We start from the raw sequence: 18,972 nt of genomic DNA, 5'->3' as shown, positions 1-18,972 counted from the left end.
GTGGGGGGAAAGGGGAAAGCTGGAAAACGGAGAGGCTCAAATCTCCTTTGGGAAGCGGCCATTTTCCAAAGTGGACGTCCACAAAGCTCACTCGAGGTTCTCTCTTTGACCTCCTTCGACAGAAGAGATCCAGGATTTCCCTCCATTGAGGCGAGAGGGAACCCTTTACTGAGGGAAACCCAACTTCCTTTGGGGCGAAGGCAACCTCGCCTAGACCCACAGTTATGTAGAGGCTGGGGGCTAATTCAGCTCCCACTGACCTCCCCTCCACTCCCCCCCTCCCCCATCAGCTCCTCACTACTAAGTGATAGTGTCTAGGATTAGCGGCCGTAGCTAAGGTGGATGGCAAGAACTAATGCCTGGCCCTTTAAGAGCCCGCATCGAGGGGAGGGGACTCCGGGCGGAAGCTGCGTAGGTGAAGGACGGAAGTGGAGTCTTAGGTGTAGCAGTCATGGCGCAGGATGGAGAAGACGAGAGGGACTACAATCTGAATGAAGAGCAAAAGGCAATCAAGGCCAAATACCCCCCAGCCATCCGGAAGTACGAGTGTGAGTGCACTTTATCAGGTTTGGGCCTTGAGGCAGCTGCTGCCATACAGAGGGGGGCCGCCTTTGGGTGGAGAACTGGCTACAATGGGAGCTTCCTCCTAGATTGCTTTTGAATCTTATACTGTATCTTACTCCACACCACTTTTACAGAGGTGGAACTTGAGGCTCAGAAAGGGCCTAAAGTCATACCGATAGGATTTCCGGAGCCCACACTCAAGTCCAGCATACTGCCCCCAACAGCGCACTGTCAGAGTAGTCTTGTCCAAATTTACTGCTATCTATATGACCATAGACAAGTCCCTCCCCCGTTTGAGCCTCAGCGTCTTTTTCTGTAAAAGACTAGATCTTAGGATTTTAGATTTGAAGTCATAAGAGCCCTCAGAGGTCATTTAGGCCAATCTCATTTTACAAATGCTCTAAGAATCTTTCAAGCTTTACATTTTCTGATCTTCAAGAGCCCTTCCAGCTTTAAACATTTACTGAGTGCCTGTTGTGTGCTAGGCATTCCTGTAGATACTACCCGCCACAACTTAATCAAGTTGAGAGAAAAACACTGTAGAACAACTTGAGTTCAGTTTTTAAATAGCATAAAAACAAGTAGGTTATATACTAGGAGAAATAAGGGTATAGATACTAACGTTAGGCCATCAAAGTCTTCCCAAAATAAGCAAATCTTCATTAATGAATAGAATGACACAGTAGAAGAAACATGATCTTCAAGCAAAGGACATGAGTTTGACTCATTCTCTGCTACTTATTTATCTGTGTGACCTTGAGAAAGTCACTTAGCCTCCCTGATTCTCAGTTTCCTTAACTGTAAGATTCTGTGACCCTTTGATCCATTAGTATGGTGTATTGAATGGAAAGAGTTGAAATTAAGATTATTAGTCTTAGAGTCAGAAGTCTAGACTCAGTGAAAAACTGTTATCCTGGCAAGCCTGAGAAAGCAAACAATATAATACCCATTATACATATGAAGCCATGCAAAACATTTCTATATTAGCATTGCTTTACAGAGTTTCTTATTTTTAAAGCTTGAGGTTAAGTGGATTATCAAATATAAATGTGTATACTATATATTTAAAGTTCTTTTAGTGTATACTATATATTTAGGTTTTAGGCTGAGTCACAAGATCATAAATTTAAAAGTTAGAAGGGATTTCAGAAATCATTAGTCCAAACTCCACTTTGTAAAGACACAGGGATCCGGAGGGTTGAACTGACTTGTCCAAGGACACACAGGAATTAGAGATCTTTGCAAGCAGAGCTTTGAACCCACATTCTTTCTATTGCACTTATAGTACTCTACTATTGTATTCCCATTGTAGGGGATACAAAATGAATGAACAAATATTCACTATATACAAAGGATTGTACAGGTGTTTTCCTTTGAAGAGTTTATAGTCTAGTGGGGAAGCCAGCACCAGTAGGCATGAAAGATTAGAGAGCATTATAATAAAATGTAATTGAGTGTTAAAATTGTAGGTTGCTACAAGAGTTCAGTGAAGAGGGAGATCAATGAAGACTAGTCAGGGAAGATGTCTTGGAAGAGGAAGAGTCTGATTTGGGATGGAAAAGTTTTGACTAGGCAAGAGGAAAGGAGAGAGAGCAATCCAGTTGAGTGAAACAACCTGATGGAAAGCAGAGAAATGAGCAGGGGATGTCTATGGGATATTGTAGAAGCTAGCTAGACTAGAAAAAATGGTACCCTTTGGTAAATAATAAGGGATAGGTAGGATAGATAGAACCTTGAAAGCCAATGAAAGCAGTTTGGATGGAAAGTATGTAATAGAGTTCATGCAATATTCAATAGTCAGCCCAGGAGGAATTACATTCTATGAATTTCCTCTCTCCCAGTACTTTTAAGTGGGAGAAATATGACTAAAGAAACCCTCTAGGGCAGCCTTACTTAGGAAGGAACATAAAAGTCTTTATACAATGTAAGGTTTATAGAGGAGTGGGGGAAATATCCAGTGTCTTGACTTTTCCAATTTGATTAGATGAACATCTGGGTTATTTCTTTAACTTTAGCTAGCTGTCTAGACCATAGCACTCTTTTGCCTTAGAACCAATATTAAGTATTGATTTTAAGGCAGAAGGTAAGAGTTTAAAAAAGAGAAAGTAGTGAGGACTTGGCAATCTTGGCATCAGGGTTAAGTGACTTGCCCACAAGTCTCACAGCTAGAAAGTATCTAAGGTCAGATTTGAACCCAGTCCTCTTGACTCTAGTCCTGGGGCTGTATCCATTATGCTACCTAGCTGCTTCTCCAAGCACCATTTTTTAAAAGCAGTTTGGCAGTGAATTAATTGTAGAGTGACTTGGAGAGAAGAGAAGCATTAGAGGCAAGAAGAATAAGTTAATATGATAATCTGGATAATCATTATGACACATTTATGTAGCTAAATGCCAGCTATTATGTAATATTTTGAGTTTTCTAAAAGACAGACTAATGAGGCCTAGACTAGCTGATGATAGTGAGAATGGAAAAGAAGGAACAGAAGTGAAAGATACTACAAATTTGAATCTCAGAACAATCCAGTAAAGTATATAGAACAGGTATAAACCCCAGAAAGTGAACCACAGAGGTATTAAGTGACAATCAAATTTATACAGATAGTTAAAGACAAAATTGAGTAGAAATGAAGTCTTTTCATTCCTAGCCTAGTGCTCTTTCATTCTGAAGGAGCTCCAGCTTGAAACCCCAGACTACTCTTGGAATTTTTAAAGACCATTCCTTTTCATCACTTCCTGTGACTTCCTTCCATTTTGCGTGTACCAATTACAGCTAAAGCTTTGCTTAGGACTGCCCAGGGGTTAGTCAGTAGATTCTGATTCATCACTCACTATCCCACATGTGGGTCACAGACCTCCCCCATTCAAGTGTAAGTGGGGAGTATACCTTTCTGGTGATTAAGTCTAAAAATGGGCAGGGGAGAGTTAATCCCATCTTCACAATTCCCAATATGCAGTTTTACCTACTGTTCATAAAACAGTAACAAAAATTATTCCTATTCTTTCCTCTAATTGTAACTATTAAGCTGTTATAAATATATATTGTTTCGTTTCTATTTTTGTGTCTCATCTTTGAGCAGAACTCTTTAGATACAGTAGAAATTGTATATATCATATCATATATACATATACATATACATATAGTATATCATATAATATATGTATGTTTTTGTTGGTATATGGATATATATCTGTATACAAAGGAATATTACAAGTACTTTGTAAAGTGTAGCTTTGAATGCTTTTATGAAGATCATAAAATATATAAAATCTGGTTTCTACTTATACAAAATTTTTATTGTTCAGTATTTTAACTATCTAAAAAAAAGCAAAATTTAATAAAAGCTTTTCACTAGTCTTCCATGGTAAAATTGTAATTCCCTGAATGATATTGTACCCAGAAGTAAAATCTAATTTTCCTTGTTGGGGGAAATTCAACTATACTCTATTAGTTATACTAGTGTATACTCTACTATGTTTTTGTTGTTTACTAATGATAGGAAATTTCACTTGGTTAGATGTCTTTTTCTTATTGAGAAACAAGTAATTTCTTAGATACTCTCTAGATCACAGAGAAAGAGCATAATTGCTGCCATTTCCTTTAGGAATTGTCAGTTATTTTAGTTCCAGACTTGACTTGTTAAATCTGATAATACCAATTTTAAATTGAATTCATAATTTTATCATTGCAGATTGGCATCTTTTCACAGCAACCTATAGTTTTAGAAAGTTACCTAGGGAACTGAATTTAGTTCCTTGCCCCAGCCTAGAACTTGAACTCATCATGAGGCCAGCTATCAGTTTACTATACAGTACTTCCTGATACAAAAATAACCAGATGGATTTAAACCTTTATTAATAACTTTTTGTACAAATTGGTAAAGAGTATGAAAGATGTAATATTCTGTTAGTCTTCATAATAATGAACCAGGTGTAATTTTTATGTCTTATATGAACTTCAAATTTAGGGTCTCATTAGTATTTTTCCCTCCCTTAGATCTGGATCACACAGCTGATGTACAGTGAGTATTACTGGAATTTAAGGACATAACATTGCTGCGTGTATTCCTTTGAAAATCTACATTTAAATTGCAACTAAAAAGGAGGTCCTTTATAGTCTACTTTCATCCTTTTTTCTCTTATCTAATTTGATTCCTCTGGAATAAGAAAGTGGTGGTTTCAAAGCACTGACTGTCAGTGCAGTTTGTCTTTTTGTGCTTAGGCTGGTCTGATATCCCTTTGCCCTGAAGTGATTCTTTTGCAGGGGTGACTTGAACCCATTTCTATAGGTTACATGCTTGGGGAGACACGTTGGAAGAAGCATTTGAGCAGTGTGCAATGGCCATGTTTGGTTACATGACAGACACAGGAACTGTTGAACCGCTACAAACAGTTGAGGTGCAAGCAGAAGGTAAAAATGCACTTTTCTTTCAAAACAAAGGCATCTGAAATTTGGTTAAATATAGTGACCAACTAGTTTCAGAGCCCAAGGCAATGTCACCTCCTTGGCAGAGGTGAGAGGCTAGGGGTATAGAAGATGCACATTTTGCTAGACATGGCCATTCTTTCTGATGTGCTTACTACTTTTTGCTTCAAGGGAGGGTTCTATGGATCGGGGAAAACAGTAAGCATTTAGTAAGCATTATTAAGCACCTACTATGTGCTAGCACCAAGCTCTTCACTTTGATCTTCAAAACAACCCTTTGAGGTAGGTACTATTATGATCTCCATTTTACAGTCGAGGAAACTGAGGTAGACGGCAGTTAGTGGCTTCCCTGGGATCCCACAGCTAAAAAAATGTGTGTCTGAGGTCATATTTGAATGGCTGTCTTCCTGACTCCAGGCCCAGCACTTGATGTCCTCTCTGCCGCCAGTTGCTTTACATGCTCCCTTGGTGGAATATATTGGGAAGCATATTGTGGTAAAAAACCAAAAGGTATGAGGCAGCTAGATGGACAAGTTCTAGCTGTATGATCTTGGGCAAATTACTTAACACCCTTATTGCTCATCTACCTTGGAACTAATACTTAGTAAGGGAAGGGTTTTTTTGTTCTGTTTTTAAGGCACCATTAAAACTTTTTTCTTCTAGGAAAAGTGCATTCTTCAAAGAGTGAGTTGCTATAAATATGGCATTTTATGTTATTGAATTTTTTTTATGATATAAATGAGAAAAAAGCTAATCAGCCAAACATACTCTTTCTTTCATATTATGTAGGCACAGATAAGTAGTTTGTTGCTGTTTTTTATTCAAGGTAGAAAATGTGGAAGCAAGAGTTGCTCTTAAGTAGTTTTGCCATTATCCATTCATTGACTGAGCACATGTACTGTGCTAGGGTCTGGAGAGAGGAAAAGATAATCAAGACATTTATAATCTAGCAAAGATGCCCCATACATCATTATGCAGTACTATATAATAAATATATAATAGGCAAAGTGAAAAATATAAGATGGGTACAATCTACTTTGTTAGGACAGAGGAAGGAAAAATCATTTCTGAATTTGCGCAACAGTAAATTTATAACCCTTTCTGGTTTGATTTTTGTAGGAGATGACCTACAGTCTCTTCTCTTTCACTTTTTGGATGAATGGCTTTATAAATTTAGTGCCAATGAATTCTTCATACCACGGGTAAGCAATAATCTTCTCTGTTCCTGAGCAGAGGAATTTTTATCCACTGCACAGAATCTCAGTTGGAAATTACCTCAAAAGCCATATTGTCCAGCCTCTACACCAGCACAGATATTTGTGGTTATCCAACCTTGATCAGAATGTCTACAGGGAGGGAGAAACCTGTACTTTCTAAGAAAGTGCATTCTACTTTTGGAGAACTCTTGTTAGGAAGTGCTAGTTAATATCAAGCTTAAGGTAGCCTCTGCAGTTTTAATTCATTGCTACAGATTCTGCTGTCTGATATTTCTTTACAACACAGATGTTTTAAGAGCCTTTCAAATACTTGAAGATAGCAATCCTGTTCCCTGAACCTTTATTTCTCCAAGCTAAACATCCCCAATTCCTTTAATTAATGATCACATGTCATGAAATCACAACTTTTCACCTACCTGCTTCCTCTGCGGTAGGTACTCTTGCTTATCAAAAATCTTCTTAAAATATGATCTTCAGAACTGAATCCAATACTTCAGGTGTGTTCTGACTAGGGCACAGTACAGCATTAACTATCACCTAATTCTGGACATTGGACCTTTCATAATGCTGCCTAAGATTACATTAGCTTTATGGATGCCATATTGTACTGTTGACTCATTTCAAAATTGCAGTCTATAGATTGTTTAAAGATAAGCTTAGGGGGCAGCTTGGTGGCTCAGTGGATTGAGAGCCAGGACTAGAAAGGGGAGGTCCTGGCTTCAAATTTGGCCTCAGACACTTCCCAGCTGTGTTACCCTGGGAAAGTCACTTGACCCTCATTGCCTAACCCATACCACTCTTCTGCCTTGGAACCAATACAACAACGTATTGATTCTAAGATGGAAGGTAAGGGTTTTTAAAACAAATAAAGTTAAGCTTACTCAGACTATGTAAATATGTAAAAAAGGTAATAAATCAGAAATTATCTTAATTTTTACTAGAAACATTTGCTTTTCCCTGGTTACTTAACATTTGAATTCCTTTCGCTTGAAGGCAAGGTTCTGACAACCATGGTCACTTTTTATCTAGAAATGTTAGTATTGGGTAATTCAAACAGACCTTCTTCTAATCTTTCTCCTTAGGAAGTGAAAGTACTATCTATTGACCAAAGAAACTTCAAATTACGATCAATTGGGTAAGTTGAAAAAGCCTAGTTTTGTTTTGATTGCTCTTTTGTTCTTATATCTTACTTTCCCACTATGTCTCTGATGGCCTCTTTTATCTAGAAAGCTACCTGTTATAACAGAGAATAGAAGAGGAAGAAAAAAGCAGTTCAGTGAAACAAACTGAATTTGGTGTTAAAGGCAACATTCTATACCTATTGAAAAGAAGGGGGGAAGTATTTCACATATCTTTTCTTTGAGACCAAGCTTATACCAATCAGTAAGCATTTATTAAGTGCCTTTTATGTGCTAAACAATGGGGATAAAAAGAAGGGCAATATATATAGTTCCTGCTTTCTAGGAGTTCACAGTTTAAGTGGTGAGACAGAATGCAAACAGGTTGGTAAAAGGAAGTGATAGGCTAAAATGGAAATAATTGTGATATGTCACCAGCATTAAGGGCAGTCAGGAAAAGCTACAGGTATATAAGCTAGGAAGTAGATAAGGGAAAAAAGAGAATTCTAGGCTTGGCGGAAAGTGAAATACATGAAGTATCTTCTGTAAGAAATAGCCAGAAGACCTTTGTCATTGGATTGCAGAGTACTTGGGGGTAAGATGTAAAAAGCCTGTAAAGATAGGAGAGCAGGCTATAAAGCATATTGAACTCCAAATAGGATCTTCTTTTTGGTCTTGGCAATGATGGGGAGTGGTTGGAGATTATGAAATGGGGAGTGAGATAGAGGGACCAGAGCTGTGATTTTATTGGTTTAGGGAACTCTGATTAAACTCTCATATCAAAGCAGGTGCAGTACTTTATGTGAGCTGATAGTCTTAGAAAGCATCTGTGATATGTAAGAGGTCAAGGGACTTGCTTAGGGTCACCCACCCAATATGTGTCTGAGGCAGTCCTCCAACCCAGGTCTTCCTGGTCCCAGAGCCAGCTCTTCATCCATGATACTTGACTATCTTAAGGAGTCACATCTAAAAGGATGAATCAAGAAAGATAGCATTGTATAATTTTATAAAATTGATAAAATAGAAACTGTGTTCAGACCTCAGTTTAAAGATACACATTTACCCACCTGTAAGGGGGAAAATTATGAGACTGGCTTTATTATTTTTATTTTTTAAACCCTTACCTTCCATCTTGGAGTCAATACTGTGTATTGGCTCCAAGGCAGAAGAGTTGTAAGGGCTAGGCAATGGGGGTCAAGTGACTTGCCCAGGGTCACACAGCTGGAAAGTGTCTGAGGCCAGATTTGAACCTAGGACCTCCTGTCTCTAGGTTTGGTTCTCAGTAACTGGCTTCAGATTTAATGATTTTATTAAATCAGAAAGGAGTAAGGGAAAAGGATGAAGGAGAAAGATTACTTTCCTTGCTTCTCCATTTGTTTTTCTACTCTGCAGCAGCCATGTGGACCCCCTGGCTAGCACCAAACATGGAAGACTAGAAAATGAAATCTCCTCTTGCCTCAGTTTATCAAACTTTCTCCTTCCACTGACTCTCACACTAGGAGCCAACTATGGCTTTCTCTTTTGCCTCGGCCGTCCGGGGGGGGGGGGGGGGCAGTCCAAAGGACATCTTGCCTGCCCCTGTCCCTTGATCTCTTGACTCTATTGTTGCCTTTTCCCAGCTGACTCCTGGGGGCACCAAAACTGCCATTCTATCCTCATGACCTAAATCCTCTCATTTTCCCCTCTCAATCCTAATCTTCTGAATATTCAAGGAATAACCAGTAGATGTTTTGTTTCCCTTTCATTTAAAATCTCATTAGGGAAATAGTTGTATGTTAAAATAGCATTTGTCAAGCACCCTCTGTGAGAACTTTGTTCTATACATTGGGTTTTCTATCTTCCTGGTACCAAAGTGCTTGAAAAACTGGGATATACAAGGATGATAATAGAAAATAAGTATTGTTTTATTAGGTTAGAGATAAGAAGTAGTGAAGCTGGCTTAAGAAAGAATTGGAGTTTGAAGCAGAGATGAGAGAACATGTTAATTTCAAATGTTGACAGTTATAACCCTTTTTCTGTGTCAGTTACTTTCTCTGGGAGTGGCAGTTGGCCCTGGCAGTTGGCAGAGTTACACACACAGGGACTCTCTCAGGGCTGGAGGAGGTAATATCTTTGCCTCTTTCTCTGTCTGAAGGCAAGATCTGAAGGAGCTTAGTGTTTTCCTTTCCCAACTTGGGAAACACTATTCACTATCTGTTGTGGTGTTTATAGATTGATTTAACTCTGAGAAGACCAAAGAAAAACCTGGTCTTTGGTTGGGACTCTGAGTCTGTTAAGGCTCAGAGTCCTAACTTGATTCTTGTTGAGACTCAAATCAGCTAGCCTTTGTTGTTTTATAATTTGAAGGCAAAGTTAAGAAGTTAAGGATACTCCAACACAGCTCAGCAGCAAGAACTAGAAAGAGAAATCCCATTCAAAATCACCTTAGACAAAATAAAATACCTAGGAATCTACCTCCCGAGACAAACACAGGAACTATATGAACACAACTACAAAACACTCGCCACACAACTAAAACTAGACTTGAGCAAATGGAAAAACATTAACTGCTCATGGATAGGACGAGCCAATATAATAAAAATGACCATCCTACCCAAACTTATTTATCTATTTAGTGCCATACCCATTGAACTACCAAAATACTTCTTCACTGATTTAGAAAAAACCATAACAAAGTTCATTTGGAAGAACAAAAGATCAAGGATATCCAGGGAAATAATGAAAAAAACACATATGATGGGGGCCTTGCAGTCCCTGACCTTAAACTATATTACAAAGCAGCAGTCATCAAAACAATTTGGTACTGGCTAAGAAACAGAAAGGAAGATCAGTGGAATAGACTGGGGGAAAGAGACCTCAGTAAGACAGTATATGATAAACCCAAAGATCCCAGCTTTGGGGACAAAAATCCACTATTTGATGAAAACTGCTGGGAAAATTGGAAGACAGTGTGGGAGAGACTAGGAATAGATCAACACCTCACACCCTACACCAAGATAAATTCAAAATGGGTGAGTGACTTAAACATAAAGAAGGAAACCATAAGTAAATTGGATAAACACAGAATAGTATACATGTCAGACCTTTGGGAGGGGAAAGGCTTTAAAACCAAGCAAGACATAGAAAGAATCACAAAATGTAAAATAAATAATTTTGGCTACATCAAACTAAAAAGCTTTTGTACAAACAAAACCAATGTAACTAAAATCAGAAGGGAAACAACAAATTGGGAAAAAATCTTCATAGAAACCTCTGACAAAGGTTTAATTACTCATATTTATAAAGAGCTAAATCAATTGTACAAAAAATCAAGCCATTCTCCAATTGATAAATGGGCAAGGGACATGGATAGGCAGTTCTCAGATAAAGAAATCAAAACTATTAATAAGCACATGAAGAAGTGTTCTAAATCTCTTATAATCAGAGAGATGCAAATAAAAACAACTCTGAGGTATCACCTCACACCTAGCAGATTGGCTAACATAACAGCAAAGGAAAGTAATGAATGCTGGAGGGGATGTGGCAAAGTAGGGACATTAATTCATTGCTGGTGGAGTTGTGAACTGATCCAACCATTCTGGAGGGCAATTTGGAACTATGCCCAAAGGGCGACCAAAGAATATCTACCCTTTGATCCAGCCATAGCACTGCTGGGTCTGTACCCCAAAGAGATAATGGACACAAATACTTGTACAAGAATATTCATAGCTGCACTCTTTGTGGTGGCCAAAAATTGGAAAACGAGGGGATGCCCATCAATTGGGGAATGGCTGAGCAAATTGTGGTATATGTTGGTGATGGAATACTATTGTGCTAAAAGGAATAATAAAGTGGAGGAGTTCCATGGAGACTGGAACAACCTCCAGGAAGTGATGCAGAGCGAGAGGAGCAGAACCAAGAGAACATTGTACACAGAGACTAATACACTGTGGTATAATCGAACGTAATGGATTTCTCCATTAGTGGCGGTGTAATGTCCCTGAACAATTTGCAGGGATCTAGGAGAAAAAAACACTATTCATAAGCAAAGGATAAACTATGGGAGTGGAAACACTGAGGAAAAGCAACTGCCTGAATATAGCGGTTGAGGGGACATGACAGAGGAGAGACTCTAAATGAACACTCTAATGCAAATATCAACATAGCAATGGGTTCAAATCAAGAAAACATGTAATGCCCAGTGGATTTACGCGTTGGCTATGGGGGGTGAGGGGGGAAGAAAAGAAAATGATCTATGTCTTTAATGAATAATGCTTGGAAATGATCAAATAAAATATAATTAAAAAAAAAGAAGTTAAGGATAATATAGTTTTATTTAGAATAGTAATAAATTTGGGTTAGTCAGATCAGGGAGGATTAGTGTAGCCTGTGAAACACAGGCGAAGTGGTTCCTTGCAGAACAAGGGAGTTTATTTGGGTGGATTTAGAATCCCTTAGAATTAGAAATCCTTGTTATCCTTACATATTTCAATAAGTATTTTATTTTTTATAAGAGTCTCTTTAGCATCTTTGTGCCTGGCCCTGAAGGGAAGTTCACATTTGAGCTTCATTTCATTTTATCCCTGAACATACTTTTGGTTACATCTATCAAAAATCTCTAAACAGTTTTGAACCTCTATTGGCATATTTTCCCAATCTATTTTTATAACTGACCATTATTATTTTTACAGATAATAGACCTGTCAAAATGAACTAAATAATGTAACAGTTAAAATTTAGGAAACTGAGGCAGGAAGAAATTAGTTTCTCTCTGTAAAGAGTATTATTTTTTATGAGGTTTATTTAAAGAAATACAGAATAAGAAAGCACGCATCTAGGCCCAGGAGCCTAGACAATAGACAACCTCACCTAAATTACAAAAAGTGACCCGTCTGCTCCAACACGGAAGTCCAAAGAGAGCCTATTCACAACCAGGTTTAAATACCCCCATCTCGCTCTCGGCCCAGGTGAGATTACAAAGCATTCTGGGGAAGTGGAGCAAGGGCTTCTGGGGATTGAAGTCCTGGATTCAAGTCTATTTTTACAATAGGCACCTATTTTTTCCTCTCTATGTGCCTACTTACTGACATTTCAGGTCACTTATTGAGGCAACTAGGCAGCATAGTGATTAGAACACCGGGCCTAGAGTCAGAAAGAGTTCAAATTCAACCTCAGATACTTACAAGGTGTGGATGACCATGACAAATGTCTGCCTTGTCTCAGTTTCCTCATCTGTAAAATGGGGATGATAATAATACCTCTCAAGGTTGTTGTGAAGGTTAAATGAAATAATAGTTGTCAAAAGCATTTATCACAGCACCTGGATTCTTAATAGATGCTATATATATCTTAACACCGCCACCCCACTCTCACTTCAGACATATATGCAATCTGTCTGTGCTTGTTTTTCATATCTGTGTAGCACCTACCTACCTCATGAAGATCAAATAATTATAAAATAATTAAATTTCTATGATTAAATAATATATGTAAAGGGTTTTGCAAACCTTAAAGTACCATAAAAATGTTCACTGCTATTTTATAATACAAAAATCCACCGGAAATTCCTATATTTGTGGAAGATTTAACCATATCTTAATTTTTCTTTAGGTGGGGAGAAGAATTTTCTTTGAATAAGCATCCTCAGGTATGTAAAAATCAGTAACCTTAAACATTTTTTTACCCAAAGCAAGAGAGATATGATATAATTTTCCTTCCCAGTATTTTATTTTTGGTTTGTTTGTTTTTTAAATCATACTTCCTATCTTAGAATTGATACCAAGTATCAGTTCCAAGGCAGAAGAGTGGTAGGGGTTAGGCAATTGGGATTGAATGACTTGCTCAGGGTCACACATTTAGGAAATGTCTGAGGCCAGACTTGAACACAGGACCTCCTGTCTCTGGGCCTGGCTCTATCCACTGAGCCACCTAGCTGCCCCCTTCCTAATATTAAGTGTTTCAAATAAAACTTCTACCTCACTAGCTGTAATGAACAAGTCACATTCACAGAACATCCTTATAGACAAATTTTCCCAGAAATTGCATGACTTGCCTGGACATAAATGGCCAATGCATGTGAAGCATGTTGTAAATGTGAAAGCCCTGTAGAAGTGTGAGTTATTAGAAACCACATGGCTGAATGATACACAGTAATCCAGGTAACTTTTGGCACCCCCAGGCAGCTCTGAGTAATAATAAATCCATAAGCAGCAAAGCAGTTACTAATCTACATGTTGGTAGAGGGAATCACAGGTATGGACCGAACAGCATATTGTTAAATAGTTTTTATTAGAACAATATGATTTTAACTATATGCTAAACATTGTTTTCTGAGGCTCTGTGGTATAGGATCTCTGACCTCTGGGGTCAGAGGACCTGGGTTCTAATCTTGCCTCTGATATTACTACCTGTATTATCAGAGCCAAGTCACGTAGTATTCCCCATTCTACCCTTATCCTCAGGCCTAGGTCTCCACATCTATAAAATATGGGGGTTGAACTAGATGGCTTCAGAAGTTACTTTTAGCTCCAACCCTGAAATTTAAGTTCTTTCTAAAGAACAAGTCTTGGGGCAGCTGGGTGGCTTAATTGTTAGAGAGCCAGACCTAGAGATGGGCTCAAATCTGGCTTTGGATACTTTCTAACTGTGTGACTCTGGGCAAGTCACTTAGCCCCAATTGCCTAGATTTTCTTGCCCTCTTCCTTGGAACCAATAATTAGTAACAATTCTAAGACAGAAGGTAAGGGATTAAGGGTGGGGGAGTGGGGAATAGCCCAGGATTGTAGAGGCCATAGATGAGAACCAAAATAGTTGAAGCCACTCCTAGCAAGTTTTGTGCTCTTGATGGCTACTTGGTAGTTTTACTGTCACCTAATCAATTAGATCAGTGGTAAAAGTGGAGGTCTGAGGAGATGAGCACCAGAGAGTGAGAATAAAAAGTAGAGCATTCATGCAGCACTTTAAGGTTGCAAAGTACTTTGCAGATATTAGTTCATTTCATCCTCACAACAACTGGAGGTAAATGCTATTGTTATCTATATTTTACACATGAGGGAAACTGAGGCTGGAGGCATTTAAGTGACTTTCCTAGGATCACACAGTAAGTATCTGGATTTGAATTTGGGTCTTCTTGATTTCTAAGTTCAGTGCTTTATCCAGTGTATTACCTAGCCTCAGAAAGGCAGTAGAAGGAGGTACGTAGGTAGAGGAAGAGAACAGCATAATTTTTTTAGTTTTTATGCCATGTTGTTATCAGAGTTTATGATTTCATATTTTACTGTTTCCTTTTAAATTTAACTTTAATTTTTTATTTCTAATCACTGTTTTAGGGAACAGAAGTCAAGGCAATAACATATTCAGCAATGCAGGTCTATGATGAGGAGAAGCCAGAAGTTTTTGTGATTATTGACATTTAAAACAATCAAAGGAAATTCAAAAAGAACCATTGTCTCTCTTCCCTGGAGGAAAAAATACAGTGATTGACCTAAAAAAAAGGAGAGAAAGAAGAAGGACAGATATGGACAACTAGCCTTCTTTATAAGAAACTGAAAAAATTGGGGAACAGATATATTCCATCCTCTCTAGGAAAACTTGGAGAAAAAGTCAGGTGACAGTATGTTGCCTATTTACAAATTCTTGGCTAAAAGTGACAAGAAACTTAATCTTCCCTATCCCAACTATTGACATTGAAGAATACTAGCCCTATGGGCTTTTCTTCATTTTCCATTTTTGAAAATGGGTCATTGAGAAGATAGGTTTCAGTAAATTTTCCTTGTTATCCAATTTGCTAAGATAGTTTTAATTTACACATATATATGAAACATTTAAATGATGAGCTGCTATGAGATACTATGTCTCTTGTAATCCATCTGGAATTTTTACTTGTTTTTTTAAATTACATGTAGAAAACCGTTTTTCACAATTATTACCTGATATTTTGTAATCCAGACTTCTTCCTTTCCTCTCTGCCACCTTCCTGAAGTGGTAAATAGTCTTGACAAATCTGGAAACCCTAGATAAGCAATAGGAAACAAACAGAACCTAATGTAATGGGAAATGGAAGAATTCAAAAGGGCTTTGCAATGTGAACCTCCAAGTGATTGACAGGGACATGTGACAGAGAGTATTTCTGAACCTCTAGGAGCTGAGGGGGAAGGCCCAAAAGAATTCTGAGGGCTTGGCTTGCCTAGGGGAGTCATTTTGACAGTACCACATGCTCTTGGCAGCCATCTTGGAGTGGTCATTTTGGGAAAACTGTTTTTTGAATTTTTTAAAATTGTAACAACCTGTTCAAGTTTATGTATAAAGGACATTGTAATAACACTATTTAATTCTTCAGTAATAATGGATGTAAACATGTCATCAGGCATGTTAAGCAATATGTTTATGTTATGGGAATATATAATGTATATACCTTATGGTATATTTGTAAGTTTCCCTAACTTCTGGTCACCTTGTATTTGAATTGGAATGTATGAAATCTGTAATGACAGATGTTCCCCTTACTATAATCTGTAGGTTTGTCTTGTACAAGTCTCATGCTTCTGTGTGTTTATGGAAATCGGCTAAAGGCACTGATTGCTTGGTTTAAAAAGGATTCTGAATTGAAGCTTATGGTAATATACATGAAACAACAACTTGATACAATGGAACACTTTATGAACACCATAACTATAAACCCGGGATATGGAAACATTGCTGGTGATGATAATAGCAATATTAGCAATAATGGTAAAAGGCTTAAACAGGTTGGAACAGGAAGAAGCAACTGGAATAGTGAATCTATGTCCCCTTAGAGACTTGCCAGTGGTGACAAAGGATGAGGCACATAAAGTGAGAACTCATAAAAGATTTTCCCCGGAGGACCTTGAATCTATTAAAAGGAGAACCCCAAATTTTACTGATGAGCCCAATAAAGTTATCAAGGAGATGCGAAGGGCAATTGAATTGTATGACCCAGATTTTAATGATTTTGCTCTCCTAATGAAAGAGGTCCTAACAGAGAAAGAGAGAGAGAGAGAGAGAGAGAGAGAGAAATAAGTTCATAGAGGAGACTATGATCAGACCCTCGGTTATAATCATGGCCAGAGGATTTAAAACTAGATACTGCGGACAATGGGGTATATGAGATACTTATAGAAGCAAGGGATACAATACTTGAAGTCATGGGGAGATATACAAAGAGGCCCAATTCTTGGTCCAAGTTTGAGGCCATAAAAGAATGAAGTACCTGTGGTTTTCCTAGAAATGATAACTGAGGCAGCTGAAACTCTCCTGGGAATAGATGCACTCAAAGGCACCATTGCCCACATCAAGTGTATATTTGTGAAAAATGCAGTACCATGGATCAGATAATACTTTAATTACCCAGATTGGGAAGAACTTTATCTGAAGGAATTAAGGAGAAAAGCCACATATTTAACTAAAGATCCAGAAGAAAAAACTGATGACAGATTCCATTGTAGAAGATTTAAAAAGGAAACTAAGGGAAGCTGAGTTAAAAGTAAAGGAAAGTGAAATTAAGGAAGTAAAGGCAGTAGCTGCTTTGAGATCTGTGCAGCCAAGGTATAATAACTATAGGCTTAGTGAAAGGAGATCAGGTCCTAGGCTCTGTTTCCTTTGTGACCGGATCAGACAGCTATACAGGGAATGCCGTTTCAGAAATCAATTCAGAAGTGTAAGAATTGGAAATATTTCTACCCAGATATATATTTTTATAAAGTTTACTGGAAGAGTAGACAAACATTCCTATAAGTAACCTGACTGCATGGTGCCTAGCCTACCAGTCTCTGTCCTCTTTCCTTCTCTTACCTGCCTCCTCTGTTCTCTGTTCTCCCCTGATTCTCTTTAAACCTTCACCTTTGTTGATGCACCACACATTGACCAACGCAAAACCTGCCATAACTGTGCTATCTCAGAACTGTTTGATGGACAGACTGCTCAGGAGGGGGAGGGGATAAAACTTCATTGACATAATCCCTCTGTGATCCTTTGGGAGGCCCGTCTCCAATGGATCATTTAAATATAACTAATAACTAAATACCTTCTAGCTAAAAGTACATACAATATTACATTTTTCTAAGAGGAAGTTACAGTAGTTGGAGATGAGAGTAAAATACAAAAAAACTGATTGATAGACACATTGACAAAATGCCAATTAGGGAGTAGTCCCCTTTGGCATAAAAGTTTATATTCAGAATAAGTATGTTCAACCCTCTTCAATTCAGTTCATTATATCCCAAAGTTCAGTCTGGATCTTTTGATGTAGTGTTTGGCTTCTTCAAGCATCTTTACAACACCTCTGAATCCACTTTTTTGATTTAGGATGTTGTCAAGTTTCTTTTCCTGAAATTTTCCCAAAAAATGTTAAATCTTGGATTTTTAGGATAATTACACAATCCCCCCCGAGGAGGGTGTTGACAAACACCAGAATCCCACTGGGATACATGACTGAGTTAATATGAAATAATTGTGAAAACAAACCACCCCAAAAACCAAAATAAAAGAGTAAAAATTAAATTCTGTATAAAAATAAGTACAGAAATGATATAAAATAAAACTCTTGTGTATAAAAATTCTGTGTAAAAACCAAACCTGTAACAGGTTCTTGAATCACAACAAGGACCAATTTAAGTGACTTCTGTCTCACAAGCCTGTAGAACAATAGCAGCAATACAGCACTATACCCATTAGCAGAAAATTGCCAAACTGTAAGAGAGAAAGGACTTAAGTTTCAGCAGCAAATTGGGGAAAAACCATTCCCTGGTCTGATTTTACTGTTATTGTCTGTGCTACTTGGTTTTGTATAGTGGCTCTTTTGTTCCCTTTTCTTGGAATCAGACATAATCATTAAACAAAGTCCCATAATATTTATCAATAAATGGCAGGTTTCCATAGTCGAAAGCCTTTTGGGTATGTGTATTACTAGAGCTAATAGATACTGTAAACTTATACTGTAAACTTTATCCTTCAAGTAAAAAAAATTAATACTGATCTCATGTACTTCAAGTATCACCAAGGTTAAGAAAAAAGAAAAAAATCAAATATCTTATTACAGACATAAAGAGAAAAAAATTAAAAATCATAATTTCACAGTTCATATTCCATGTGACAATGTATTAGCCAAGCAAAGGCATAACACAAAAGGTGCTCACTCAAAAATGAAATTTATATCACTCTTAACTTGGCCAGGATCCACAGTATGAATTGTAACAGTTAAATTAGTTTCTCTACTAAAAAGTATTATATTTTATGAGGTTTATTAAGATTATTAGAAATCAAGGAAATAAAATACAAAATAAGAAAAGTATATGCCTAGGGCACATTAGCCCATTCACAGCCACTTACTACATCTTGCATGCCAGGTAGAGAGACACGTGTGCTTAGGAGAGGAAGAAGAGAGACCAAGTAGGCGGTTCAGTCAGTTTAAATACAAATTTTGTTCTTGGCCCAGGTAGGGATCTCAGGTGAGATTATAGGGCATTCTGGGAATTGCCAAGGACTTCTGGGGATTGAAGTCTGGGGTTCAAGTCTCCATTTTTACAGAGTGTACATATTTTTTTTACCAGGTAAAAACCTTTTAAAAAAACAGTAGTACAACAACTAATACAGATTCTAAAAAATACTAAAATCCCAAAATTATGAGCCAATTTAATGACAATAGCAAACAAAC

The 18,972-nt window shown here is 37.7% G+C and overlaps 1 protein-coding gene across 3 annotated transcripts; it reads left to right on the top strand.

The window, feature by feature from the left end:
* The first annotated feature begins 105 nt into the window (after positions 1–105).
* On the top strand, positions 106–15,833 carry ZBTB8OS (zinc finger and BTB domain containing 8 opposite strand). Of its 3 annotated transcripts, XM_001366515.4 has the most exons (7): positions 106–548; positions 4,559–4,583; positions 4,851–4,972; positions 6,107–6,189; positions 7,287–7,339; positions 12,912–12,948; positions 14,630–15,833. In XM_001366515.4, exons 1-7 carry the CDS (start codon positions 452–454, stop codon positions 14,714–14,716), a joined length of 504 nt encoding a protein of 167 aa, XP_001366552.1. In that variant the 5' UTR covers positions 106–451; the 3' UTR covers positions 14,717–15,833. The 3 variants fall into 3 exon arrangements, with proteins under 3 accessions (XP_001366552.1, XP_016278014.1, XP_056651272.1); XM_016422528.2 differs by lacking the exon at positions 4,559–4,583; XM_056795294.1 differs by lacking the exon at positions 7,287–7,339.
* Positions 15,834–18,972: the final 3,139 nt, after the last annotated feature.

This window comes from Monodelphis domestica, chromosome 4, assembly GCF_027887165.1.
Source record: "Monodelphis domestica isolate mMonDom1 chromosome 4, mMonDom1.pri, whole genome shotgun sequence".
In the NCBI taxonomy this organism is placed as follows: domain Eukaryota; kingdom Metazoa; phylum Chordata; class Mammalia; order Didelphimorphia; family Didelphidae; genus Monodelphis; species Monodelphis domestica.
This window is presented reverse-complemented; position numbering and strand designations above follow the sequence as displayed.

Coding starts and splice junctions, on each gene's coding strand:
- ZBTB8OS (XM_001366515.4), top strand. CDS start 452: ATGGCGCAGGATGGAGAAGACGAGAGGGACTACAATCTGAATGAAGAG. Junction 6,190..7,286: donor ATGAATTCTTCATACCACGG/GTAAGCAATAAT, acceptor CTTTCTCCTTAG/GAAGTGAAAGTACTATCTAT. Junction 7,340..12,911: donor TTCAAATTACGATCAATTGG/GTAAGTTGAAAA, acceptor ATTTTTCTTTAG/GTGGGGAGAAGAATTTTCTT.